This window comes from Castor canadensis, chromosome 4 (genome assembly GCF_047511655.1).
Source record: "Castor canadensis chromosome 4, mCasCan1.hap1v2, whole genome shotgun sequence".
Taxonomy (NCBI): domain Eukaryota; kingdom Metazoa; phylum Chordata; class Mammalia; order Rodentia; family Castoridae; genus Castor; species Castor canadensis.
The window spans coordinates 100,009,964-100,037,605 of NC_133389.1; the positions used below are offsets into that span (position 1 = coordinate 100,009,964).

General features: G+C 41.8%; 1 protein-coding gene across 6 annotated transcripts in view; it reads right to left on the reverse strand.

Moving 5' to 3' along the window:
• Zeb2 (zinc finger E-box binding homeobox 2) overlaps nt 1-25,707 on the reverse strand; it is a 124,929-nt gene extending 99,222 nt beyond the window's left edge. For 3 of the 6 annotated variants that reach the window (XM_020169628.2, XM_020169625.2, XM_074070695.1), the window contains exons 1-2: nt 25,571-25,707; nt 22,783-22,924 (exon numbers count right to left, since the gene is read on the reverse strand). In XM_020169628.2, coding sequence (XP_020025217.1) covers nt 22,783-22,855 — 73 coding nt within the window. In that variant the 5' untranslated portion in view covers nt 22,856-22,924; nt 25,571-25,707. Of the gene's footprint in view, nt 1-22,782; nt 22,925-23,116; nt 23,190-23,250; nt 23,364-23,789; nt 23,931-25,570 lie in introns of those variants that run through there. The other 3 variants (XM_020169627.2, XM_074070693.1, XM_074070694.1) reach the window with 3 other exon arrangements.
• Nucleotides 25,708-27,642: the final 1,935 nt, after the last annotated feature.

The window sequence follows — 27,642 nt, forward strand, 5'->3', positions numbered from 1 at the left end:
TAGAATACATGACAGGGAGTATGAAAACAAACACTACTTTGACTATAAGTTCACCATTTAATAGCTTCTAAATTTCATCTTTAGTTATGCAACATTTGGGGGATTTAAAAAGCTATCTTAAATTCAAATCCCATTTATATCTCTTAGGGATGTTGTCCAAATCCTATTATCTAGGAACATAATTTAAAATAATTTGCTCCTTTCAAACTGTCAAAAACTCTAATGTAACAGAAATGCTTCATACATACACAGAGCAAATTCTGTGAACACCCAAAGCTCAGTCCTCAAATTGTGTCTTTACATCAGTATAGAGATAAAATCTTGACTGGTGCAAAAAACAATGCAAATATAAATTTCAAAGGCTCCTTGACTGTAAACCTACTTGAAAGTCACTGTTCTGCTACAGCTATTAACAGACTTTAATTGTAACGATAAGGCAGACTTTGAACCACATGGTTAGGCTGAAGACTGACAAAATGCTATATTATTGTTCTTTTTCAACAATATAAGTTAATTTCTGAAAAAAGTAAAGATCTCTAAGTTCATTCCTTAAATTCCAAGCCTTTGAACAAAATTAGACAATGTAGGAATAGATATAACTGCAATTTTTTAAAGGGCTACTGTTCCTTTAATGCCCAGCTGGTTCTGAGATGTAATAAAATTGACATATTGATTCCTTTGAATTTACAAATGCCTGTTTCATAAACTCCATCTCCAAAGCCTAGGCATCTTTAGAGCACTGTCATTTTTTTTCTCCAAATGGATCAATTATGTGCCCACGTAATCCTGTTACCTGTGAAATCCATGCATACTTCTCCCATTTGCTGCAGTTCCCAGGCGGACAAACTTGCATTATGTACGCATAAACAAACAGCGCATTTCCCTGATATTAGAGATTGTTTTCAAAGTGAAAGGCAATCTCTTGGGTCTTTTACTCAAAAGTGAGATGAGGGAAAAGAAGAAAAAGGAGGAGGAGGCAAGGAGGAGGAAGAAGAAGAAGAAGAAAAAGAAGAAGGAGACAGAGAAGAAAAAATTGTACCTGTTTCTTCAAATAACCTCAATATATATAACACATATGTATACATATATATGATATATGTATGTATGTATACTTGTGTATGTGTATTTTGACTTATAATTCCTAACAATTTATTTAAATCACATGGTTTTGCTATGTTTGGTGCTTTTACTGCTTCAAGGAAGTTAATTCTTCATTTTAGTTAAACTAGTCTATGTAAGCTTATCACATATTTTTATTGCTGTCTTTTCTCCTTTGTTGATAATTAGTTATTTAAGGGCAAATTATCCCAAGATGCCTTGACACAATTGAGAAATGGAAACCCAAAGCGAATTAGGTTATAAAGTTTGCAGCTGTCTTAGAGGGAAAAAAAGTTCTCAGTATTTTCACTGCAGCACTTGACACTCAGTGACTCCTAAACTTCCTTAAACACACACAGAGTCCTTTATTTAAAGAATCATAGAAAACACAAAGATTTTGCTTCTGCTACATTAGTAGGGAAACACCTCAGTGAACTAGAAGGCCTTTACCATGCCTGAAATTGTGATAGGAAATTGCCTGCTCATACAAGCACATTTGTATGTTCACGTGTGGACATACACAGCCACCAGCACAAAATGCATAAAGAAGGCTTAATGTGTGAATATATGCACAGACTGTGGCTGTGGAACCCCCTGCAAATAACCAACAAGCAAACATGCTTTTGTCTATGTGTGAACTCTCTGTGTGAGCAAAGTACCGTGCGTGTTCTGCACAGAGATATGAATTCTTGCTTCATTCTTTCAGCCTGTGCTGTATCTGATTTTCCTCACTTCACTGGGCACCCAGCAGTCCAGTTACACTGCACTTGCACTCTACAATTTGTCTCTAAGAGATTCCCCAAATCATAAAACATCTTGTCTGCCATCCAATGCGCTCCCCATATGCAGAAAAGATGCCTGAAAAATTGGGTTGTGCTTGGAGCCCTGTGGCCTGGTCCACTGCTGCCATTGTGCAGGAGTGGTTTTAAAGATAAATGGCTGCATGTTAACCAGATTTGACATGCTGTACAAAGGCAGGCACCTTTGGTCCCATGACACAGCCAAACAGAAAACACAACAAGCAAGTCTGGCAAAGATGTCCGACATGAATAAAAGCACAACAATTTGTCACATAGTTGTTACAAAATGTTAGCAGCTTTAGGGCTTGCCATGGGATGGCAGAGATAAGGCAGTGTGGAGAATTCAGAAGTTTGAGGACTGGCAAGTCTTAGGCAGTGGAAGAGTTAATTCAGAAAAGGGGGGAAACAGTCATCACAAAAGGATTATTTTCATTTGCTTCCTCATAAGGCCGAAGGAGGCCTTAATGTCATGAATTAAATCAGTAAGGCCAGTGTTCCGGGGTTTAGTCTGTTAACCATCTCTTTCCAAACTCCTAAAGATGCAGCACATTCTAGCATCAGTTTCTTGAGGATGCACACTCATTTTTCATTTTCTTTTTCAAACTGACAGAGTGATGAATGAAAGGAAGAATTCTGAGGATGAAAAACCCTTATACTCTACTCAGTCTCACATTCACCCTGAATAGGGAGTCAAACTGCCTCGCTATAACTCTTCTTCAATTGCTGGGTTTCCTTTTTCAAATGTCCTTCCAGTCAACGATCACTGTTGCCTGTAATTCTGGAAATTCCATGATTGCTGTAACATTTAACCATAGACTTTCTTCCTGACTCAGGGTTTATGCCCTTTCTAAGCCTTAATTTCCTCATTTATAAAAAGAATATTAAAATAATAGTACCCATTTGAAAGAATTCTTGTTTGCTCTATCAGATGATATAGGCAGAATTCTTAGCACAGGTCCAAAGGCATTTTAAGTACCCAATAAATGTTAAATAATATTGTCTTTCTTACACTTACATGTCACTGAAACACGAATATGATTATGTCACTGCTCTTTCAGAAGTGGTTCACAAGCTCACCCTGACTTATTTACTGGATAAAAACTAGAAATATGGGACAGAAGATTCTTGCACTTCACCTTTCCAAATTCGAATTAAGGTCACCCTCACACACTGTGCTTTTCAAACCTCTTAGCTAACTATGCCTGAGCTGTTGGCCCTTTTTCTCCTCCAGTGCTTGCAGACATCATTCTTTTAGCTCAGGGCACCTTCTCTCACTCCATTGGTGGAACTCATATTGTATGACAATAGTCCCCTCAAAACCTACCTTTCCCAGGAAGGATCCCCTTACTACTGACTCCCAGATCCAGTTGTGCCATCCTCTGCACTCTTCTCAGTGGATATAAAGTTTCATACAGAACTCATCACCTTGCCAACATTTCCTTCTTTCCTTCTCACTACACAATGAGCTCCTCAGCATGTGGGTTTTGATCTACAGTCTCAAGTACAGTGCCTACACCCAGTAGGTGTAAATGAATGCAGAATAAATAAAACTCACTAGTTCCTGCTGAAAGACCAATGGCTTAAAAAGGACCTAGTGACATACTTTTCAGAAATATGCAACAGAAAAACTTTCTTTCTCATAATGCAAAGTTCAGTTAACTCTCAGGAATTAAGGTGAAAGAAATCCTAAGTAGAAAAACATGTATTTTTCTTCCATGAATCTGACATCAGCTTCAAAGAGGTGCTGCTTCTCGGAATAGCAGAATGAATCAAGTCAGTTTGCATGGCAAACTTTGAAAACAAACAGGACTTAAAAAAAAACCCGAAAAACAAATTACTGATACAGCCACGTTGTCCAGACCTTTTTCTAAGAGCATGGAAAAAAGACTTGGCAGAAGAAGCTTGTCTGAAAGATGCTGTCATTCTCAACATACATCTAACATAGGTGAACTCTCCCCAGTAATTCATTGTCCTGCCTGCTTGTAGTGCACTATGAACCAAGTGTGAAAAGGTAAGAAGATTTCTACTGCAAATTTTTCAAGGGGTAGGGAAGCCCTGGAGCTCTACTGACATCTGTGATTCTCTAACCTTTGTGACCCCTTGTAAACACGTCATAGTACCTCCTCATCCACCACCTCCCTGAAATCTGAGCCAAGCCCCAAGTGGCTGTAGATGTTATGTTCACAGGTCCTGAAAAAATCCCGGAAGTCACTCTTTGATGAGCTCTGTTAGCCCCCCCCTCACTGGAGGAGAACTGACTGCTGGAATATGAAATTGTCATAGTCATCACAGATAGTGGGAGGCAAGAGCTGGTGAAATGAGAGAGATTGTAGAGTTAACTGGTGACCTTTCAGTTTCCTCCATTTAGAGGCCTCATTTTATTTCTACTTGTAGTATTAAATGAGAAACAGATTTAAATATAGGAGAAATGACAGCAAGCTACTTGGAACTGAGCTGTCACCTCTAAACTGCACATTTCATTTGTATCCTAAAAGTAAAGAGGAAAGACTGGGGTAGGGGTAAAGGCTTGATTTGATAAGGGACCTAAAATGGTAGCACACTCCAAGGACAGAGACTGTTCCTTATTCTTCATCTCTCTCCAACCTGTCAGGGTTACCCAAAGAATGTCTTCAGAGTGAAACCATTGATTTCTGCCTAAAAACAGCCAAGAATCATGCAGAGTATTTCTTATGACAGAAGCTGATGATCAAATTGATCTGCAACAGTTAACTAAATATGTTCTCAGGACAAACTTTGTATGGAGAGATCATTTTCCAGAATGCCAAGACAGAAAAGGATGCTTAAGAAGGCTGTTAGTCTTTTAACGTCAGAAGTGTCCAGCCAGACTTTCAAACCCCACATTTATTACTCAAATACTGTAAATTCATATTGTTCAGAGGGTCAGGGTAAGCACATAAAAGTTATATTTTTTTGCATTAGAAAGAGATTTTAAAGGCTCAATGTCTTTCATTCCAACAGTAAAAACAGTATAAATTGAAATAATTTTTATATAATATCTAAATTTACTTATGTACCAATAGAATGCTTGAAATATATTAAGCTGATATTACACATTGTTAGAAAATAACAACTTTGTTGAAAGGAGAGATGATATTAATAAGCAGAGTTTATGTCTGGGAAAAAATTGTTTTTAGGAATAACTATTAACCAATTCTAGAGATTTATAGCTGGAATAATAAAGATAAAAATTCTAAGAAAAATATTATCAGCCTTATCTTAATTTTCCATTTCTTCCTTCAACTTTAAAGATTAAACTACAAGGATTTACTGGATTAGTGAATGGTCTCTTCATCTGTACTACCTGTACTGTGCAAAGATTTCTCTCCAGGTCTCTATTTTATTGAAGAGAATCTTTTGCAGCAAACCAAATCCACATCAGTCAGAGCTTCAGTTGTATAGTTTTTGACCCTTGTAACAATCTTAGGCTTGCAATTTGTGTTGTTAGGTTTCTTAATCTAGGTTTAAAATATGTGCAGCATAGAAAGTAAAAAAACTGATGGATTGTGCCATCTATGGCAGCATTTGTTCAGCATTTGGTACAAATGGGAGAAAAAAGATACAGAATGCATGGATTGATTTTCAAATTACCTCAATATTTTGAAAACATTTTCACCTGCATGCTGAGAATGCTAAGAATGGCAAGGAAGGCAATTGTGCATTTGCACAGCCTCCACTGCATTCATTTATAAATTACCTCATCACTGACTGAAATTAACACTGATTCTTACAGGCAATTTCTCAATTTCCAATGCTAATTACATTTTTTTTACTTTTAAATTCTGTACCACCTGTTTTGGGCAAGACATCTTAGGCAGCGCGACCGCATTTAATCACAATTTTAATTAACCGCCCTGTAGATGTGAAAAAGAAGCAATTATAATGTAGATGAATGATGATTTTTCTGCATTAAATTGTTTTGTTTCCCTGGTATGTTGATTGTAACACAGCACACAAATACAGTAACTGTACAATTTTTTTCTATTGTAATTTAGTAATTGTTTTTGGAAAACCAGTTTGGGAATGAGTGACTTCATCTGTTTACAAATTGATTGATACTGTTCACTCACTGATTGCTGCAGCGTATATTTTGGTATTGCACAGCCTAGCATAAAATATAATTAGAGATGCACAGGCTTTGCAGCACCATTTTGGAATCTGAAAATCAACTGTAACTGAAGTATGTTTTCCTTGAGCATACTAGTATCAGTTGGGGCTGATGAAATGATAATCAAAACAATGGGCTTTCCAATTCTACCACTAGTAGAAACTCTTGGTTTCAATCTGATAGTCTAATACGGTAAGTTTATGAATTACTCTGTACTAGGCCTGGGAGCTGGGGGCTGGCAAGTCTGAAGCTTGCAGAACTTACTCAGATCTGTATCACAAGAAGCATAGAAGGGAGGTAAGGAAACAATGATGAAAAATAAAGAGTTGCTGCTTTGGAAATGGAAGGATTGTTCACATTACCCAGGCACAATGCACTGGTGTGCTGTAGTGCTAGCCTATCTCATCTCTACACTATGATACAATAAGATCACATGCACGCTCCTGGGTTGCAGATACAGATCATTAAAGCTGCACCTCACTGCAGATATAAATTCAAAGATCTTATTTATGTGAAGCAGAGCTCGTTCCTCACTCAGCTAGGAATCAGATGGGAAGAAAAAGCCATGGATAGTTGTATATGAAAACTTATGCTAACTGAGAACTGCAAGATCTACCCTTACCATTCTCCCATGAAGTAGATCACTCCAGGAGTACTCTAGTCTAACATCATGCCTACTCCTAATCTCAAGGACATTCTCAATTAATGCACTTCATTGGTGTCACAGGGCTGGTGTCTCCCTTCAGTCATCCAATGAATAGTTCTGAAATGGGCTCACTTGGATGAGTCCTGGGTTAAGCCATTTCTGCCTGCCTGGAAAAAAGGGGAAAAGGCCATGTAAGCAATTGTGGATGTTCAAAGGAAACAATTTATGAGAGCTCTTCATCTTCTGCTTGCTTCCTTTTACACTCCATTGCTTAGAAGATCCTAAACTAGTACAGTTCATTAAAAAGTGAGAAGTCACGTTGGTCCTAGCCATGTGTTTGTTACAAAACATAGCCAGGATCATGGCTCCATTTAGAGCAATTTCAAGACAGAACGATAAGGATATGAGTTGGCAGGACAAAGCAGCTAATATTGAGATGGGGTTGGGGCAGGAAGACTATTTGGATCAACTTTTGTTTGTCTGTCTCTTTATAAATAGTTGGTAGCAAAGTATTAATAGGAAGCACCAAACCAATGCCAAAATTCACTTTGTATATTCAGTAAGAATCTGCTCTATTAATATATTGAAAAGTTTTATTCTTTTGCCAGATTGAGATTATATGTCTTAATCTTGTTCACGCCTAGGCTTTTGAACACAGAAATCTGTGACAACACCAAGAGAACAAGCCATAGAGTGTCTTGCTCTCTGTGCTACCAGCAGGTATGAGTCTTTCTCATGTAGGATGTTATACAAAAACTAGCAACAGAAGCCTACTCTTGTCTAGGCACACTACTTATGTTACCCTTTCTGACTGTAAAAATTATTTGGTAGAAATGAACACTGAGCAAAACTACTCTTGGAAAAAGGGGTTGTGTGCGATTCACTTCAGTTAGTTAAACTGTCATTGCTAAGAAAGTATGCTATGGCAGGTAGAGATGTGTGTGTGTGTTTTACACCAGAGATTCTATTTCTGATTTTTAATACAGTTGCCCTGCTGGTTAGTAGTAAGGCTTTCACGCAGCTGAATTTTTCTCTCCTTTGGCATCTTCCTCACCTTCCTCAAAACAGCTCTCAAGAAAGATGCTGTTTTATGAATGGAGGTAAAAATAACCCTGAATATCTCAAATTGTAGCCTCTTTACATAATGAAAATAGACTTGAACTTTTTTTTTTTTCCTTCATAAAGTTGCTCCAGCAATAATGCTTGCTTGGAAATTTCTAAAAGTGGTAACATCTGTGCTCCTGCTGGGAGATGCCATTCCACCAGCCTTTCTACCAGCCATTTGTCTTTGAGAGAAAATAAAGTACCTGATCCTAGGCCTGAGTCAGTCCTAGCTCCCGTATCTTCACACTCTAACCCACTGCTCGTTCCTTCGAGCAGAGAGCTGCTTCCCATGGCTACCTCCTCAATATAAACTTACTAACTAATCTCTTAGCAAATACTTGTAGCAAACCTGGAGAGAGGAAAAAGGGGCAGAGAGAGAACAAAAAACCAGCAGAGATAAAGCTCAAGACACATTTGACGGGACACTGGAATCTAAATTTAGTACCAAACTTCAGATTTCTTCTGAAGGGCTGGTTGTTATCTGTGTGACAGGATTTTTGTGACCACAATTTTATTTTTAAATTTCATCATAATTCTCTCGCTATCTCTTAACATAGGGCTCATTTTAATATAAACTCCCTGTATTTTTTGTTTTCCTGCCAGTGGAGGCATGTATAACCTTACAGGTATTTGTAAATGGTTTCTTTTCTGACTATCTTTTAAAATAATGTTCCTTTTTAAAAGTCCATTCTGCACTGTGTATACATGAGATAACTTTTCTTTAGGAATTTATGTGAGCATCCACTGTTGGAAATAAATAATGACTCTCAGCCAATGATCAAAGAAAAATAAATCTTTTACTCTAATAAGACTTTTAAAAACTGGAATCCCATTTTTAAATGGATAACAGCTAAGAGGCTACAGGCAATCTATTTCCAAAGCTGTGTTTTAATATTGGCTGCATAGAAGCTGGACGAGCAAATGGGCCCTAGGGTCTTCAAAGTCAAAGCTTTTAAAATAAAGTTGGTATGTAGTATTTGAAAACATATTGTTTGGAATTTAAGTTTTAATATCTAGGAATAAACAGAGCATTAAATCAAGCAAAACTGTGACAAGGCCAATATGCACATGGAAGATGCCAGCAAGGCATCTTCAGTCCTTTGTTCACAGCTTAACAAAACTGTGCCGTCACACCACTTTAGTTCAACAGTGCCTGTCGAATGGGCATCAGCAGATCAGCCAATGCCTGTCATACACAGAGCCTGAAGACGGTTTGAAAGCAAGGGCTTATTCGACCCCCAAGTCTAGTGAGGAAAGTGAGGAGGATTTTAAATCATCTAGTGAAGACACCAGCCTCCCCCCTTCCCCAAAGTTAGAAGACAGGGCAGAATCACACACACACACACACACACACACACACACAAGTGAAAAAAAAAGTGTGTGTGTATGTGTGCGTGTGTGTTTTAAAGATAGAAAGAAGAAAACAATGTACTGAGGCAAAGGAAACACTTTTCCTATTTGTTTTCGTTGTGAAAGCAATTATAAGTTTTGCAATCATAAAATTTTTCTTAAAGTGACATTCTCAATACCAAATGAAAGTTGAATGTCTTTGCTATTTTAAAATTTTGCCACATTTTTTGGCCTTTAAACAATCAACTAAGCTTTCTTACTATTGAGATAGGAGACCATTATTTGATAGAGGCCTGAAACTTCATGTTATTCAGAGGAGTATCTCTTCAGATGTAATTTTTGCTACGTGGCTGTTTTGGTTGACCAAAATGCATTAGCTTTTGAATTTACAGCCTCCTGAGCTCTGGTCTCTGTGAGCATTTAATCTGCTTCAGAAGAGAAGCCCAGAGAAAACAAACCTGGTAAAGAGAAGGATTGTTCACTTTCTTACAAGTTAACAATTAGGAAAAAAAAGTCCAAACCGATTTATTTTCCTCCTATGACGCGGACCGTGAGATTTGGCTTTTGAGCTTTAATAAGTGGTGGGGGAAGTGCTTCAGAACTTTGCTTCCATTTAATTAAGTGCTCCCACTTCTTGAGGCATCCAATCAGAGTGAGCGAGAACGAACCCCAGGAGCAGGGCTGTGGAGCCCTAGCGGTAAGAAGTAGCTGAAAATGTTCTGAACATCCACCTTTCCAGCCCCTTCAGGATCTGGTGCTACTGAGAGCCGTCCAGGGGCAGCTGAGATTTGCCTGCACAGGAAAGTTGAAAGGCTCTCGCTTTCAACCTCTCTGCCCCCCTCTTTCTGTCTTTCATTCTGCTACTGTCAGTTTGCTGCCTGTACTTTGGCTGTCTCTTTTCCAGTCTCTACCCTGTGAGTTTCTGGCCTGCCAATTTCAACTTGAAGCTTGACTGGGCTGATTTGATGCAAATACCTCCAGGGAAAACCCTGAAACTGATGAACAGTTATGTCAAGTCGATTTTGCACCATCGGGAAAAGGTAACCTCTGCGAGAAAAAAAACAACAAGGTTAAAGAGACAAGGGCTTTTCACGTGTAATACCTCTGCTGCACATCTCGTTCACTGTTTACCATCCCTCAGAAATTGTAACTGTCAGAATTAGTCCTAATTGCAGATGCGAAAGCTGCCATTATAATAAAAACAGAGGCAGTGCAGGCATTAAATGTAGCAGCCTAATTTGTGAGACTACAGAAAAGGTAGAGTAAATGAATATTTCATTACTTTAATTACCAGGGACTACTCTTTTCTTGCTGTCTTATGATAAGTGTTGCTGTAACTAGCAACAGCAAACATCCACTAAAACGTAAAGTGCAATAATCGTCCTGCTGTCAGGATCACCACTTTAAAATACGAGCAGGGAAAAAATATAATGGTTTATCTATTTCTTAGAGATTGTAGAAGATGGAAATTCATTTAATGTTGGGGGGTGGGAAACACACACACAAAGGCATCAGTAAACAGGTTTTCGTCAGAGAGTAATGGCTCAGAGAGAGAGAGAGAGAAAAGTATCAGTGGACTATATATCAGAAATGCTAGCCCTAAAAGAAATGCTAAAAGTAGAAAGTGGGAAGTCATTGTCTTTGGATTTTTTTTGAAGACAAAATTTCATTTTGTGTTGCACAATGTAATTTCTTGAACATTAGAAAATAAAACTCAAGTGACTAGGGGAAAGATGAAGAAAGCAAGCGGTTTTCAAATGATTAAGTAAAGGTGGAAAAAGTTCAAGTTGGCAAAAGTTTAGAAGCTCAGTCCAGTTCCATTTAAAAAGACTAGATAAAGCCTGCCAGAGAAAGAGCTTTGCCTGCAGAACTGATTCATAAGATTTGGGGAGTACCAATTATAACTCACCACTGACACCTCAAAAAACCCTGGACACTTCTCTACAGTGTCAATTTCAGGTAAGGGGAGAGAGGGTGGGAGGCAGGAGGTAGGCCAGGAGTGGGGTGTGGTTGAGGAGATTGCTGAGACTGGTTGAAGCCAGCCTGTCTCTGCATTTATCACTCTGTCCCAGAGGAGGTGTTTGTTCAACACAGCAGTTTGACAGCACAAAAACACTGTGGCCAGAAGCCCTATCAAAGAACCTAGTGACACGTATCAATTGTGGTCTTGCTTTCACAGGGCAAGGATACCTCACACTTTATCTGCACGAGTGTAAAGCTCCACACACGTCTAAGTGCTCAGTATAGTTTTAAATCCCCCTCCCTTTTTTTCTTCTAAATATTGTAAACACTACTTTAAAATACCATCTTCAGTCAGGATTCCAGAATGCTGTTTTTAAAACCATAATAATTTGCAATCAATTTAGGATAATCTGTGTTAAGATTGGTAACACTGAAAGAAAACAGTTTAAAAGCACAAAGCTAGTAATTTATTTTAAATAATACACTTAAAGCTTAGATTAATAGGTACAAGTAAGTTTTCTAAGAGTCATGTGGCATAGGGAACACTTTTCCCCTGCAATAATAAGAGTCTACATTAATTCTTCACTCTTTTTCTTGAAATGCATTTCATTCATAAACTAGATGACTGTAGCGAAAGTCAAAAGGTACCCTTTGAGAGTGTGTGCTCATATGGGCTGTGTACATATAGGCTGTTTTTAGTTTTCAAATTCCCATCCGTAGAGCAAAGGTGATGGGAAATCTTTAGAGGACACCATTTTGCTTAGAGATATTTCCCTCTTAATGGGTCTATTTATTATGAAAACACAGCTTACCGAGTTCTTTATATGTAAACCTCACCTCTTAAAACTGAGAAATCTCATGATGTTAAACACTTCCATTGATGTGCTTGGTGTCTAAAATAGAAACTTAGGTACTTCCAAGAATAGACAAATTACAAAGTTTCCTTGATTACAGTTACTTGGATATGCAAGACAGTATGAATACAATTTGTACTAAGAAACAGTGAAAGCTGTATGTTATATTTATAGATCACGTGGGCATTGATTTCCTTGAAATTTACTCATTCGCGTGACAGAAAAAAGTCTCAGATCTTATATAGCATGATGTTTTAATTTGTTGATCTATTATTGATTACTTCTTATTTTGGAGAAGGGGTGGCTACCATTTTTCTTTTTAAGGAGCACCTTTCTTTTCAAGAGTTAATTACAGAAAGAAATATGAAACAGCGTATAAAGAACAAAAACCGTATGAGCAAGGTAACTATTACAGAGGAATCCATCTCAGGTTTTCATGTGGAAAATATTTTGTTTTTCTGTCATTAATGGCATTATCAATAGGAGGTGGTCATTTATCTGTCACCTGAGATTATCTTAAAGCATTTACACTGAATCCTAGAGATTTAAAACCACACCTTCATACTTTTGCTTTTGTGATAAATAAAGTTGGGTACACTGGCCAATTCTGCTTTTACTGTTTGATTAAAAGAATATCTTCATTTGAGTGGAATTTAAAGTCTTAACTTCAAAGTATTCAAGTTAAGAATTAGGCCTCGTCCACTGCACAATAGACAGTGTGTGTGTGTTTAAGCTGAAATAATACATGGCAACTAAGAAAATGAAGAACAACTTAAAAATGGATTGGATAAAATAGAATATGATATTTATCTTCATAGATTATAGAAAAAATATCCAGAGTCTTAATCTTACGGTAATGTTTAAGAAAAAGAAAGGTAACTTGAACATGTACACTACCATTTCTGCATTGTCTTCTAATTCCAACCACCTCAAATGTCAGTCCTTTAACTCAGCTCAATAATAGAACTAAAGTTGTAAATTATTGTGAATCATTATGATGATTACATTCCTCAATTGACAAATGAAAGCAAAATTCAATCCAATCCTTCCTGAAATGTTTGCTCCCTTCACACCCCCATGTGTCCGAGCTGCTTACTCTTCTGAGCCTGGTTTTAAAAGCCCATATTAATTTCTCACCAAGACTGCAGCACCCACTGTAAATGTGCATGGCTTTATCAGCTCTCACATTTTCTCACAATATCTGATGAGACATTGATCATCTTCCTTCTCTTTTCAGCTACTCTAACTTTACTGTCAGAAGCCTGAAAAATATGCACAGTTACTGTTGCTGAGGGGAGACAAAGTTTAACTTCTGGGTTGGCAATTGGAGAATAATTCATGAGCAGATTTCTAGCAAATGATATGATTTTCTAAATTTTGGTCTTTGATTTATATTTATGTACTCCTGCTACTGCTAAGGTTTTGCCAACCTCAATTAGATCATGAATGAGATCATTTTAATTCAGCCCCCAAACTGTGACCTGACCATAGTCTGAAAGTGTTCAAAAAGTAATTTTAAGCCTCCCTTTGATTTGAAAAGGAATACTGCATGCTTGGTTGTTCATACAAATAACATAAAACTTAATTATTGGATGATCTGGCAGAGGACCTTCTTGCCAAACAACAGTCAATGACAGCTACTGTGGTGCTGGTGCTGCCGGTGCCCCCGAGCCCACAGCCTCTTGTATACAGGCGTTTGTTCATTGTGTATCAGGGCAAGATGCTTTCAAATAGGATTCACGGATCTACAAGGCAGGGTGCAACTCGAAGAGTGTACCATATTTAACTCCAGTTAAAAAATGCTGTCTCACCTAGAAGGGAAGTAGATCTGCGCTGTCAAATCACCAGGAGGCTGTGACAAAGGGAGCTTGCAGCCTGACACACGGTGTAACAACATAGCAAACACCTTTAATTCTGTCATGTCTCATACCCTTTACTTTCTCACACATTTATGGCTGCTCGATCGTTGACACCTACACTCTTTCGAAACTAAATAAGGCAATCTTACTTAAGCCCAAATGCAACACCTGTAATGTTATTCTTGTGCCCAGCAAAAAATAACCATTAACTCCTTCCTCATAAAAACCTCTCTGCTTGCTTTGGAAAGTCTCAAGTTGGTAACGACCAGCCTAAGGCCCTGACTCTGAGGTTCACATGACCTTCTGAGCTCTGACAGATAGGCAAGACTTCCCTCTCGGAAGATGATGCGAAGGCTGAGATAATGACACTGTCCGAATTGGCCTCTTGCAGCTTCTCCAGTTGAAGCCCCTTTCTTCATCACAAACTTCTGGTGTCTCTTATAGTAAGGAGAGAGGCCTCAGCAGCTTTGTTCCCTCTAGCGACCGTAGTCTAATATTTTAGAAGTTAGCAATGAAAATAGCTTTTCTAAAGATATTTCCTGGAATCTTTAATATGCTGCCTTGATTCTTTTTCTCTATCTTTTTTTTCCCTTGCCAATTATAAACCACCATTTGGAGGGCTTATGAGCAGTGTAAGTCCACCTCATCTAATTAAACCACATTGTTTTAAAAGCTTGAACAGTTTTCATGTCTACAAGGCTTGTCTGAATAATAAACTGTTAGAGCCAGAATTCTGAGTGTCTTTGGAAAGCCAGTATTTCATCTGCTGAGTGCAAAGGGCCAGGCACTCAAAGAGTTAAAGAGTGTTCCGGCATTGCTGGGTAGGTTAATATCACAGCTGCCTGGTAAAGCATTATTCCCCTTACCTCACTTAACAAAAGCCTCCTTTCGCAAACAGGCTCCCACTTTCCCCCCAAGTGTCCAAAGGTGTTTACTGAAGTAAATCTGCCTAAATCCTTCATTGCTTGGGTCATGGGGGTGGGTAGGAGGGGTAGAAGGTGTAGGGATAATCTCTTTTTGTAAATTCTGTAAATCTTCTGGGGGAGAAAAAAAAAGGAAAAAAAAACCAGGAATCTCTGTCACATGATCATGTACAACTTCTAATATATCTGTTAGTTTTGCTCTTCTAAGTGAAATATACCACAATGGCTGCTGGGAATCACCCCCTCCTCCTTTTCAAATAGTTCACTATTCTGCTTAGAGAAATTGTACTTCTAAAGTAGTGTGCTTGTGTGTGTGCATGCATGTGTGTGTGCATTATATGAGTAATCTAATTGTTAAAGAAAGCTGTTGGTATCTGCAAAGTGGTTTCAGGAAGGGGGGGAAAAGACAAGACAGTTTAGGAGCGAGATAACGTAGCTGAAAAGTCACGAGAGGTTTCTGTTCTTGCTCTGGTCTCATTCCAGGACCATTAACCGCATGTTACTTTTGCATGTTGAAATGGAGGCAAATAACACAGTAAAACCTGACAGGTTCGCCTGCAAGGGTTTAAACAATTCCTAGTAAGAAGGAGCCCTTCAGGCACAAACTTTCTCTCTCAAGAGAACGTGAATACCACCAACCCCTCCCTACAAATCTTGAAGCATCCAGTTTGAGATACAAAAAGGCTGTCATCTCACAAATGTTAAACATACTAAAAAAATCTGAAAAAAAAAGTATGGAGAAGGTGTGAAAAACGTGGCACTTTACAGCCCTCAAAGCTTTTTAAAATAGAACAACTTTTCCCCTAAAATTCTTTTCAGAGGATTTTTTTTTTTTCTTTTTGGCTCATTTGAGAGTTTCTTTCTTGGCTTTTTTCCCCTTTCATTTGAAAATATGAATTATCATAAAAAGTCAGGGGGAAAAATGGGAAAGTCTTTTCCAGTTTTCCTGAGAATTTATCTGTGTGTTCAGGCTGGGTGTAAGCACGCGCCACTGAAGCCAGACCAGGGCCCAGTCTCCAACTAGCCCCTTCCCTCCCATGCCCCAGTGCCCTCACCTCTCAGGTCTCATGGCAAACGATCAGAGTTATGAAGACCAAATTGGATGCAGCATTCAAGGGTGGGACGTCTACACACCTGACCCCAAATCTAACAGGCTTCTGGGGTAGAATTCGATCCCTCTGTGACACTTTTTACCTCAAGTGTTGAGCGGGTGGCCATGAATAGTACAGACATGCCATCTGGTAACACTATATGCCTGTCAGGAGGGGACAGGGCCTGCTTGAGCATCAACTATATAAGGCTGGTAACTAGGGGAAGCCCAACAAACAGCCACAAACACCTAAGTTATTTTACTCAGCTACTAACCTCTGCCTCTCCTTTCTCTCTTTCTTCTCTCTCTCCTCTCTCTCCTCTCTCCTCTCCTCTCTCTCTCTCTCTCTCTCTCTCTCTCTCTCTCTCTCTCTCTCTCTCTCCTCTCTCTCTTCTTTTCATCTTGGCTTTCTGTGGCAGAATGCAAATGGAGCCTGCCGGCGGTGAAAGGGCTGAATTGTGATTAAGAAGAAGAAGAGCTCCTTTCTTTGTTCTCCCCTCAGGGGATGTTTACTGGGAGAGACACAGCGGATCAGATATGAAAGGCATTCGGGTCAGCATTGATGTGAGCGAAAGTGAAATCATACCTAAGGCATTCAAAAGACCGCCGTGTCAGGGGTTCAGCTAACGGTGCAGCTACTGTGTGTGTCTTCCCAGAGAGGCAAAAATCTTTTCACACACTGGCGATTTTTTTTCTCCCTAATTTACTATGAAATTATAAAAAGTTCCCCCTACTCCATTTACTTCCTACCACATGACACAGGAGTTAGTATTCTCTCTCTGGACCACACGCGTAATCAGACCAACTTCTAATAATTATTTTACCTAAATGAACCAACAAGTCACCATCTGAACTGTGAAATCTTTTTTTAAAAAACAGGTGTATTCATATGGGCTACATATCTGCATAAGATGTAGGAGAGAGCTGAGAGAAGAGAAAAGCCAAAAGACACACGCATGGATGGCTTTTCCTCTCACTTCCTTGAGAGGAAACAAGACACACACACACACACACACACACACACACACACAGAGCATAAAAACAGCACAGAACACCTTAAAACGAAATCCTTTATTTACTTTGTAACTACTAGTTACACTTTTCTTGAGAGTTTTCACTCTGACACAACTGTCACCCAAATACTTTTCTGTATTTGGCACAAAGCTGTTAAGGAAAAGGCCTCTATACTGCCTACTGATTATTATCGTTCTCCTTTTAAAAATTGCTTGATGAAGAAATACTTGGATCTTACTTTTCAAAAGTTTATACTTCTCACAGCCCAAACAGTCATTCAATAGATTTTTCCAAGTGGTAAGCTGATGATGTTGGCATAAACAGAGCGACATAAATATATACAAAATTCACGAATCACAGCAAACATACAAATAACAAGGAGGTGCCTGGATGTTTTGAGGCTTAAAAATGAAAAAGGAAACTCATATTTCAGCTTCTGGTTGCTAAAGAAGGAAAATAAATAAAGAAAGGGGGAATAGGACTACATTTGCTGGTTTTAAATCATCCTTTCCTCTGCTCTGAATATATATTTTTCAACCTTTCACATCTTGCCTAAAAAAGCATATTTGGGATTATATTAACATCTGCTTTTGTGGTGACATTTAATTCTGTATATTTTCAACTAGTGTTTCTGCATCACAGATTTTCCTCCTTTATCTCTTTGCTCTAAAAAGACAACCAAAGAGCAATCAAAAAGGTGTCTGACTTGGCCATTCAGACAATTGCCCCCTTGTGGGAATGCGGGAATGAATGGTACAGTGGACACCCAGCACCATTGATGTTATAAACATGTAAATGAAACACATTAGGGCAGACACTCAATTGTCTGTGAGCACTGCAAACCTGCACTCCCTCCCTCTGTGACAGGCACAAAATAGTGTCTACCTTGGGAAGCCACGGTGCTGGAGAGGAAAAGGACAAAGAATTCCCTTTCACACTGAAGAAAATGCACCTTAAAAGCCTTGGAAGAATGCAGATGACAAAAACTGTTTTAAGGAAAAGAATCTCCCACATTTTGGAATAAACGCGGCACTATTAAAAAGCTAGCAACGCCCTCTTTTCCTACCTTCAAGGGAGACACACATTTTTTCCCAGGAAACAGTCTTAATATGGCATTAAGGTCTTTGATAACCTCTTGGAATTTTCTTTACTAAGCAAATTAAGAGAGAAAGAAGGGAAACACATGAAACCTATGACACAGCAGTTTAGTAGGGAACTTTAGTCCTGGTTTTACCCGTATTTGCAAATAAATGCGGAAAGATGTGAATTTATTTTTATTTGGCAACTGAGAAACAATGTAAAGTTTAACACCTACAGCCTACCCTCACCTCTGGTGGACCATCACACTAAGGATGCCACCAGGCTGGCTACTGGCTCTGCTATGAAGCAAAGCATGTTTCTACCCCAACTAACCTGGGTTTTCCACACCAAAATAAAACAGAGATCAGTCTAGATACATAGCCCCGAGCCTTGTGTGTGTGCAGTATGGCAAAACTTACAGAAGATCTCCACTGAGAGAACAGGATGGCGATGGATATCTACAGAAAGCCCTCAGAATTGGTGCCTGCCACACAAACTGGTTGAGTGTTTTCAGTCAGCAAAACATTCTCTCCATAAGCTCATCAACTTTACGATGAAAGCTATTTGCCAAAGACTTCCACACTTGCAAAGATAACCAAGCATGTGACCAATTCTAATCCGAAGGAAACTTCCCTGCTTCAGTTTGTACTGAGGGGCTCTGACTCCCGGCTGCCCTTCTTAACGTCACCTCATAGGGAGGAGAGAGAGGTGGGAGTCTCTTCCTGAGAAGTTGTTGAATGCAGTTCCTTTCTTTTCCATGTAAGCACCCCTAAAAGAGGAGTAACTTCTCCATGCCTCATGTTCTCTAAGCACCTTCACTCCCACTGAGGAAGCAGTAAAGAAGGAGTGTTTCTTTTAACCAGGACAATCATTTCTGCTCACTGATTGCTTTTCCTCCAGGATCCAAAACGCTGAAAACATTCAACTTGATCCTTTTCTTTACCAACTTGAACATCAGAGACCAATGGTATTTGGAAAAAGTTCCCCTACAACCCTTTAGCAGAAACTTTGGAGAAAAACAAATGTAACTTTTTTTCTCTTCTTCCATTTCCTTTTCCTCCCCTCCTAACTCAGTTTTCCCTTAGAAGACAACTTCATTCCCTTCTCTGAAACAAGTAGTCTCGGGATTTGATTTTTGTTACACCGTGCCTATGTCTGTGTGATTTTTCACAGGCTGATGCTGGAAGACAGTGGGCTGAGGAGGCAGGCCCCTCTTCCCAGGCTTCGCAGGAGGCAGGAGGCAAGCTGGAGCATCCCAGGACCGAATCAGGGGCAAAAGCAACAAACTTTGCAAGTTGCAAATGGGCTATGCCCCTGGCAGGCAGCAGCTGGGTATCTCGCGCCCTGGGTGCTCATTCCTGACTCCAAGGCTATGTGTATGAAGATAGTGGGGTATATCAATGGGATAAAAAGGGGGGCTGGATCTCCTCCCCTCCTCTCCAGCTTTAGTGAAAGTGTTACAAAGTGAGTCAGGAGACTAAGGATCATCTGACTGAACTTTCTTGAAACCGACTCACATTCTTGTCTGCGGGCAACTTGCTTTTTGCCTCCTTCCCCCTCACCCCACTCCCCCTCTCCTCCTGCACATCTTATTTTCTGGGAAGAGATTTCCTCCTTTCCATGTGGGGGAAAGGGGACTGAATGCCCGCTATGGACTAGCTTGACTCTGGCACTGTCTTTGCCAGGCATCTTGCTAGCCTCAGAATCTGGAAGGTTGGGTTTTAGCTTCTCGTTTTTCTCTTTGCATATTTATTTTCCTCCTACTGCCTCTTTCTCCTTTGCTTTTTAATAATTGTACACAGCATTGTCTTCTAGCCCAGACTTTCAAACACACACACATACTGTTTTACACATTTTATCTCCTGTCACCTTAGTCTATATATACACTGTTGACTTCATTAAAATTATATAAAGTGCCATTCTAGTTCTTGGATGACCATCTTTTTTCCCTTGCAGCTTCTCCTTCTATGATTATTATTGCCATTATTCCTTTCCAGGACTTTCTATATGATATTGATAAGCATCATCATATTTAGTGTTATCAGCAAAGACACAAGCTCAAAAGTGACATCTTTTCCATGAATCCAGGAAAGAAGAAAAATCCACTCAATTCAGATAAATCCTAGCAATTCCCAAAGGAAAAGGCATTGGATACATGTTTGATGAGAAAGAAAATGAAAAAAAAAGAAAGGAGGGGGGCGACTCTTCTACCTGCTTCTCAAAACCAAGACATTGCTCAGTCAGACTAAACCCAATGAAAACACTGACATGTAACCAATTTGCAGCATGTTTTCTCAGCTTATTTGGAAAAAGAGATAGGCAATAGTCAAAGTTACAGATGCTAAAAGCAGTAGACAGGCTTGATGAGAAGTGTGCAGGTTCTGGGCTAAATGTCTTAAAATGTGCAATTCAACTTTCCACTTCGGAGAGTGGAGGCTTCTCCTAAGTTAGTGTCTGGACAGAGGGGAAATTGTTGCAAGGTCTATGACTACGCACCTCTCTGGCACTCCAATCCACCTGCTAAACCCCAACAGGACTACCTCTCAGCCAGCAAGTTTCCAGGGAGCTGGGATTCCTCTCTTTCCCCAGAACTGGGCTGTGGCCTGACCTCACTTTTGGGGCCAAGCTGATCATCCATGGCAAAATCATGATGGGAGTGGAAGGAGGAAGGCAAGAAGAAACAAACATTCTGGTCTTCCCTGCAAAAGGACACTTCTGGGAGCCTTGCTTTAAATCTCATTCTCTTTTTCTCTGAAAAAACGACTTTAACATAAAGGGGGGAAATAAAGGCTCCTGACACAAAGCTTTTGTTATCCAGTTGATCAGCAACGTGCTTTAGATACTTGTAAGAGGGGAAAAAAAGCCCCACAACAGACATTGATTTTAGAAAATCAATAACCAACATTTAATAAAAGGAACAGAGGAAACACAAGAGAGGAGAGGGGGACACTACGTGTAATTTCAGTGTCTACTAAATTATCCAGAGATGGAGAAGGGGAGGTCTCCTGTGTAAGGACCACCTTAAATAATACCAGGCACTAGAGTGAAGAAAAAATTAAATTAAAAGAGGGACACACACGCACAGACACACACACTTAAACAGAGGCAGCCTGAACTGAATCTTGGGGACGCAGCTCAGAATATATTATTGTACTTGTTTTGTGTAATACTAAGCCAAGCAAATAGATCAAAGACAGCACAAAGAGGAAAGGCAGATAACGTAACGAACAGTTTCTGACTAAAATTCCTCTATCACTCCCCCATATGGCTCGACACCTCCACCACAATAACAAGCAAAAGACACACACACACACACACACACACACACACACACACACACACACACACACACCACACGACAGAAGAGATGGAGAGAGAGGAGAGGCAGAGAGAGAGAGAGAGAGAGAGAGAGAGAGAGAGAGAGAGAGTGTGAGAGAGAGAATATCATTTGTCTCTAATCAAAATTCTCTGGTCTTTGTGTTTTTCTCCCTCCAGCACCCCACACTGCGCCCCCAGCCGCCCCCTCTCTGCGCCGCACCGCACTGGGGCAGGCCCGGGGCGCGCACAATGATGATCTTCTATAGAGGAAAGTTGCTCCAAGTGGGCCCGGGCGGTCCCCGCAAGGCGCGGGTTGAGGTTGCAGGAGGCCAGGCGGTCGCTTCGACCCCGCGCCTGGCTGGGGAGCGTCTACACGACTCTGCGCCGGGTGATCCGGCTGAGAGCGAAGGGAGTGAGAAGTTTCCTTTCGGAGTCTGGGTTGGCGCTGGTTCGCTTGTTTGTTTTGAGGTTTTTTTTTTTTTTTTTCTTTTTCAACTCAGTATCCTCCGTCAGCTCCCTCCCGGCACCCTCTGTAGTCCCCAGCCCTCTCCCCTCCCCCAGGCGCCTTCCGCGCACTTGCCAATCACTTTTCTCTTTTATTCCCACGATTCTGTTTGGGGGTAATACCTAGGGGGTCTCTCTCTCTCTCTCTCTCACACCCCCCATCCCTTCTCTTCCTGTCTCCAAGATGGACCCACTAAACTGTCACACACACTCTTTAATCTCCCACCTCTGGTCTCTGTGTCTCCCTCGCACCCCCATCTGCTTCTTCCTTCCTCACTCAGTCAGGATAACGGGCTCCTCCAGACCATGTAGAAACTGCCCGCAAAAGTCTCTTTGCGCCCCGCGACCCCTCCAGCCCCCGGCGTGGGGGCCGGAGCCTGCTGCAGAGGAGCCATGGGTCCCCTAGTCCGCACCGACCCCGCGGGATCCCGCGCGGGTCCGGCAGAATCCCTCCCACCCCCGCGGTCGGGCGCGCAGGGCCGGGGCCCCGCTGCCCGCGGACCGTTACTTGGCGCACGGAGAGGCGGCCCGGCGACTCCGGCAAGAAACTTTAAACCTTGCTGAGGCACAGCCCCGGGTCCCCTCTCCCGCCCTCGCAACCCCTCTGCCACCCTGGCCTCGGCCCCGGGATCCCGCACGATCAGACGCCCAAGCCCCCCGCCCTGCCCTCGCCGGACGCTCCCGCTGCCCGGCCGGGGATCCGGCGGGCCGGGCGCGAGCGGAGCGGGAGGCGGAGGCGGAGGGAGGGCGGAGGCGGGGGCGCGAGGGGGCAGTGGGGCTGGGGGCACCGGACCCGGCTGGACCCCCCAGCTCTGGAAGCCCCCAGGCGCCCGACGCTCACTTTGCCCGGCACTTCCCCAACTCCCTCCCCCCCCACACCCCGGTCCAGCCGCCGCGCGCGCCGGGCTCCGGCGCCGGCCGCCGAGGGAGGCTCGCCCGCGAGCCCCGGGAGCCGCGCGGCCGCCTCGGTTCCTTTCCCCGTCCCCCACCCCCTTCTCCCTGGGTCTGGAGCCGCGGAGTGGCCCGGAAAAGTTTGGTTCGGGCCTCTTCTTACCGTTTTTCCTCCTGGGATTGGCTTGTTTGCGCCTCTTGCACCGGGGGCCATCCGCCATGATCGGCTGCTTCATTGATAAGAGCGGATCAGATGGCAGTTCGCATGGACTCGGCGCCCTGCTTCGGCAGCACGCAGGCTCGATCTAGCAACCAAACACAGCGACAATGTGGGCATCGCCCGCGCCCATTGAAACGCGCGCGGGCCGCCCAGGGGAGCCGGGCCAGGGCCCCGGTGAGCACCCATCCGCGCCCCCCAACGCCAAAGCGAAACTTCGGCGGCCCCCTCCCCGCCCCCCACCCCCAGCCTTGGCCCTGAGGCGCTTTGTGTTTGTTACTGTTTGGTGTGTTGCACTCGGGAGGGGATCAGAGAGACAAGAATTACATCTTCAAAATGAGTCATAACTCCTGACCGTATGAGGGAATGCACACGGCGGTACAGTAAGACTGCCTGACTCAGGGCTAGGCGGACCTTTTCCTCCGAAAAGTCCTCAGCCCGGCTCGGGAACTTGGGGTGAGGCGAGGCTCTCTTTCGCTCTCATCTTTCCTCATGCTCCCCCACCCCCGCCCTGACACCCCATTCCCAAGAGGAAAGAAAGAAACAAACAACGCGAAAGAGCCCCGAGATGAAGCACACTCGGGTAAATTGATAATAGTAATTATAGGAAGCCCACTCGCCCCCTCCTCTCCGCTTTCTGAGTTTATCGAGGCTCTCTTCCTCTCCCCACCCTCCGCCCCCAAATTAAGATCTCCCATTTTACTCAGCAATGAGAAATATAATTATAAGCTTTTTGGACACTGTTCCAACCCCCCCCGCCACTTTGACAATATTTACTGAAGTATTCCCCCCCCACCTCACTTACACACAAGCTCCCCCACACTGGTTCCCTTAAATAGTTAAAGTAGAAAAAAATTTCCCTCAAGAAAGGAAAGAGAAAGTCCAACCACTACGGCAATACTTTTAAGTTCTACTAAATGATCGTATCTTTTCTGGCTTCGAAACTTTTGTACCTAAAAATCGAGAGAGGCGCTGCATTTTTTCAGCTGAAACTGTCAAAACTTGGAGAAGGGGAACCTCGCAGGCAGGCAGGAGAGGAGAATCCTGAAACTCGGTGGAGGTTGGGAAGATGCTGTGCCTTGAGGATTAGTTTAAACAGGGGGCTATAAAAGATGTAACAGATGCAAACTGTAACACAAGGGCCATTAACCCTTTCTCTGCCTCGGAGCACACTCAGTCCCTACGCCCCGCACCTATTGTCTCCTGTGCTAGAAGCTTTGCGGAAAACCTGGAAAGTGAGTATCAGTTTCCACACATTTGTTGAGAGGAGCGAAGGGGGGCAGAGAGAAGGGGAAGTGGATGTTTTAGAAAACACCTTAAATTTACCTAGGCATATCAGTAAAAGACTTTCAAGTTTGACACATTTTTCAATCATTTCTTGCTTGTTCTATTGATTTGAAATTGTTGAGAGGAAATCTTGAAATAAAGAAATGGTCACACAAGTGTCTGGGATGGAACAGCTGGCCTGTCTGTATTCATGCTGAGACTTACACACGATTGCATATAAATACATGTTTAATAAAGTAAGTTGCCAGTTTTATGAGCCTGTGTGTGTGTGTGTGTGTGTGTGTGTGTGTGTGTGTGAGAGAGAGAGAGAGAGAGAGAGAGAGAGAGAGAGAGAGAGGACATTTGTGCTGTAAACTTTATCTTTGGCTGTTATTCCTAACTCTGGAGTAAGTAATCTTGTCCTCATCATTATAGGGGAACATGTAAAACACATAAGTAGGTGGGAGATAAACACGTTTATGTTAGCGTGGCTCACCACTGTTCTTGGGAACTCCTGCTATCTCTCTCTTGACTTTTCAGTCCCAAACTATGGAGTGGTGTATGTATGTATGTCTCCTATGAAATCCATATCTACTTTACTTGGCCATTTAAAACACAATTTCAAAAGTTACCCTAATTCAAAACCGTGGTATCCTGACAGCAGCTTTCTTCCCAGCTGTAGTGAACTCCCCCCCACCCCAGTTTGGTGAACGACTCAAGTTCCATGAGGACTTTCACTTCTTTATTTATAATCACAGAAGTGAGGTGTTACTTCACACACACACACACACACACACACAAAGAATGAAATAAAGAAATGAAACTCGCTAAGCAGACAAAAACAGGCAACTTTCTGCTTAGAAAACAGCCTTCTCTGGTGGGAGAGGGTGGACTGCCATGTCTAAGAGAAAGATAAGATTTGCCCCTGAATTTGGTAGGTCTATATCCAACAAATTTTATAATTATTAACAGGTATTTGCCAAGTTTTAATTGATGAATATAATGAATTGGATCTAAGTGCAAAAATACAACAGAAGCTATCCCTTTGATAAGCTTTTATTCCAGTCATATAGTTCTTAATAAAACTTTTGCTACGCTGGGTAGCAAAAGGCACCTTTAGTTACCTGAATGGACAGGTGCTGGGCAAATTATTTGGGGGAGATAAAAAGAAAAGAGAAGGAAGGAGAGAGAGAGAGAGAGAGAGAGAGAGAGAGAGAGAGAGAGAGAGAGAGAGAGAGAGAGAGAAAGTGATGAGAGGAGAGAGAGAGAGAGAGAGAGAGAAAGCGAAGAAGCTACTTACTCTTGGGAGAAGCATGCAATAAAGGAGCTAAACCCACCTGAAATTCCTACTCATAGCCATCCCTTCTCACTTCACACTCACTCAAAATGAGAAAATTACAAAAGGAGGATGGGGGACGAGCACACCAAAAAAGGATAAAAAGAAAAAAAAGGGGGGGGGGGAACCTACCTGCGAAGTCTTGTTTGTAGTTTTGGCCAGAAATGGTGAGAAGAAAAAGCATGAAGAAGCCGCGAAGTGTGGGGGAGAAAAAGGTGGAAGCGAAGAAACAGCTCCCGGAGCAAACTGTACAAAACCTCGCCAAGAGTGTCGGGAGGCAGGACCGTTATTCCTGCGGAGCAGGTTAGAACTGATCTCTTTTCGGCCACTCCAGGAAACACAAACCTGGGGACGGACTGACGTGTTACGCCTCTTCTAATGACATTTTTTTCTTTTTCTTTTCTGTAGGGGAGAGAAGAGAGACCCTGAAACACGCGCCACCTATCTTTGTGGGGAGGGATAATTGAAGCGCCCTGAGCGTGAGCATCATGTGAAAACGTGATCGCCAAGTTTCTCTCTGGGAAAGGATCTGGGATAGATTATACCTTGAAGTCTCCGCAAACGCTTTAGTGGAAGAAATGAAATTCCACCTCCCTCCCTTCCTTTCTCCCTCCCTCTCGCCTCTCTCTCCCTCCCTCCCTACTCCACGCCCCCCCCCCCCCCCCCCCCGTCAAGCCTTTGGCATCATTATCCCATCACTAAATTCTACAGAGTACAGGGCGGAAAGCCGTGCACACCATTCACAGAACCAGAGGACTCCAAGGGGCGAAAGTTAAAGGGAAAGACCCCAGGTCCTCAATCCAGATCGCCTCTTATACAAATATCTCTAACGACCAGATTTAAGATGAACATTAAATTGTGTGGCTATCTCAACACGGTTTCTGGGATTTAATTCTTTGCCCTTACTCTTATTTATTTATGTTTTTAAGATGCCAGAGCAGGGTGGGGGGGATGCATGCTTCATGTGAACTGCATTTTAGGGTGCGTGTTTGTGTGTGTATGTGTGTGTATGTGTGTGTGTGTGTGTGTGTGTGTGTGTGATGATACTAAAAGTACTTTGGCATTTTAATAAAGGGTCTCTGAGTAAATTAACACAGAGCACTGGGTTGGCCAATCTGTGGATCTCTAGATCTCACGGAGACCTGACTACAAAGTGAGTGTGCATAGGAAGGCAGGAGAAAAAGGAGAAAGGCCATAGAGGAACTTAGCAGGGAAGGGAGAGCATGATATTAAACCGCATGGGGTCTAAGTTTTGGAATATATTTTTTGATATTGCAATTAAAGTAAAATTAAAAAGAAAAGACTCCACCTTTGCTCTGAAGGGATTGGTTATGCAAATATGGAAGGGATTTCCTGGAGAATACAGCTTTCTACTGTATGGTTAATTAAATAATCACTCAAAAGCTTCCAACGTGACGCTTCTGTCGTAATCCAATCAGGTTACATAGGTCCTAAACAAGAAAGATATTTTCCACATCTGGAAGTCAGCAATTTAGCAAGTACTGCACATTATTAACCAATTCAGAACCCACTTCCCAGGGGAATTTTTTTGAAGTTTAAGTGTTCTTAACCAATGCTCTGCTGTTTTGTTAATCAAAAAGCTGGTTTACACTGCACATAATTGGAACTAATATAGAAGTAAATAAAGACAGCCAAATTTGAGGATGCTGAGCACAAGCATTTATCGGAAAAGGAAGAAATCTCTTAGCCTCCGATAGTTCAGGCTCAATTTCTTAAAGTATTCTGAGGCTTTCTTTTTTTGTACATACTTTTTTCTTTTATTTTCTTCCAGAGTGAAAGTACTTGAGAACCTGAGCACAAATAAATTTCCAGCCCCACAGCCTTTGGGCTCCCTTGGAAAGGTAAAGGTGGAGGTGTGAAGAGGAACAAAATGCTGCTCACACCAATTTTTCTGCTTTAATATTGCTAAATATTGTTGCAGCCCCTGTTTTCAGTCTGATGAAATCCGAAACAAATAATACCCTGATCCAACACTAGACTTTTACTTATATTAAGATAAACTGCTTTGAACTGTGCTTTGAATGTGTGCCTAAAGCAAGACTTTGAATGCAAGAGTCACTGGCAATTGCACTCAAAGGAGGAAAAAGCCACCACATGGGTTGCCACATCCACACTCCCAGAGGTACACGTCTTTGTATTTAGTATGTTTATTTTTCTGGGGGGGGGTGGGAGGGTAATAGCCA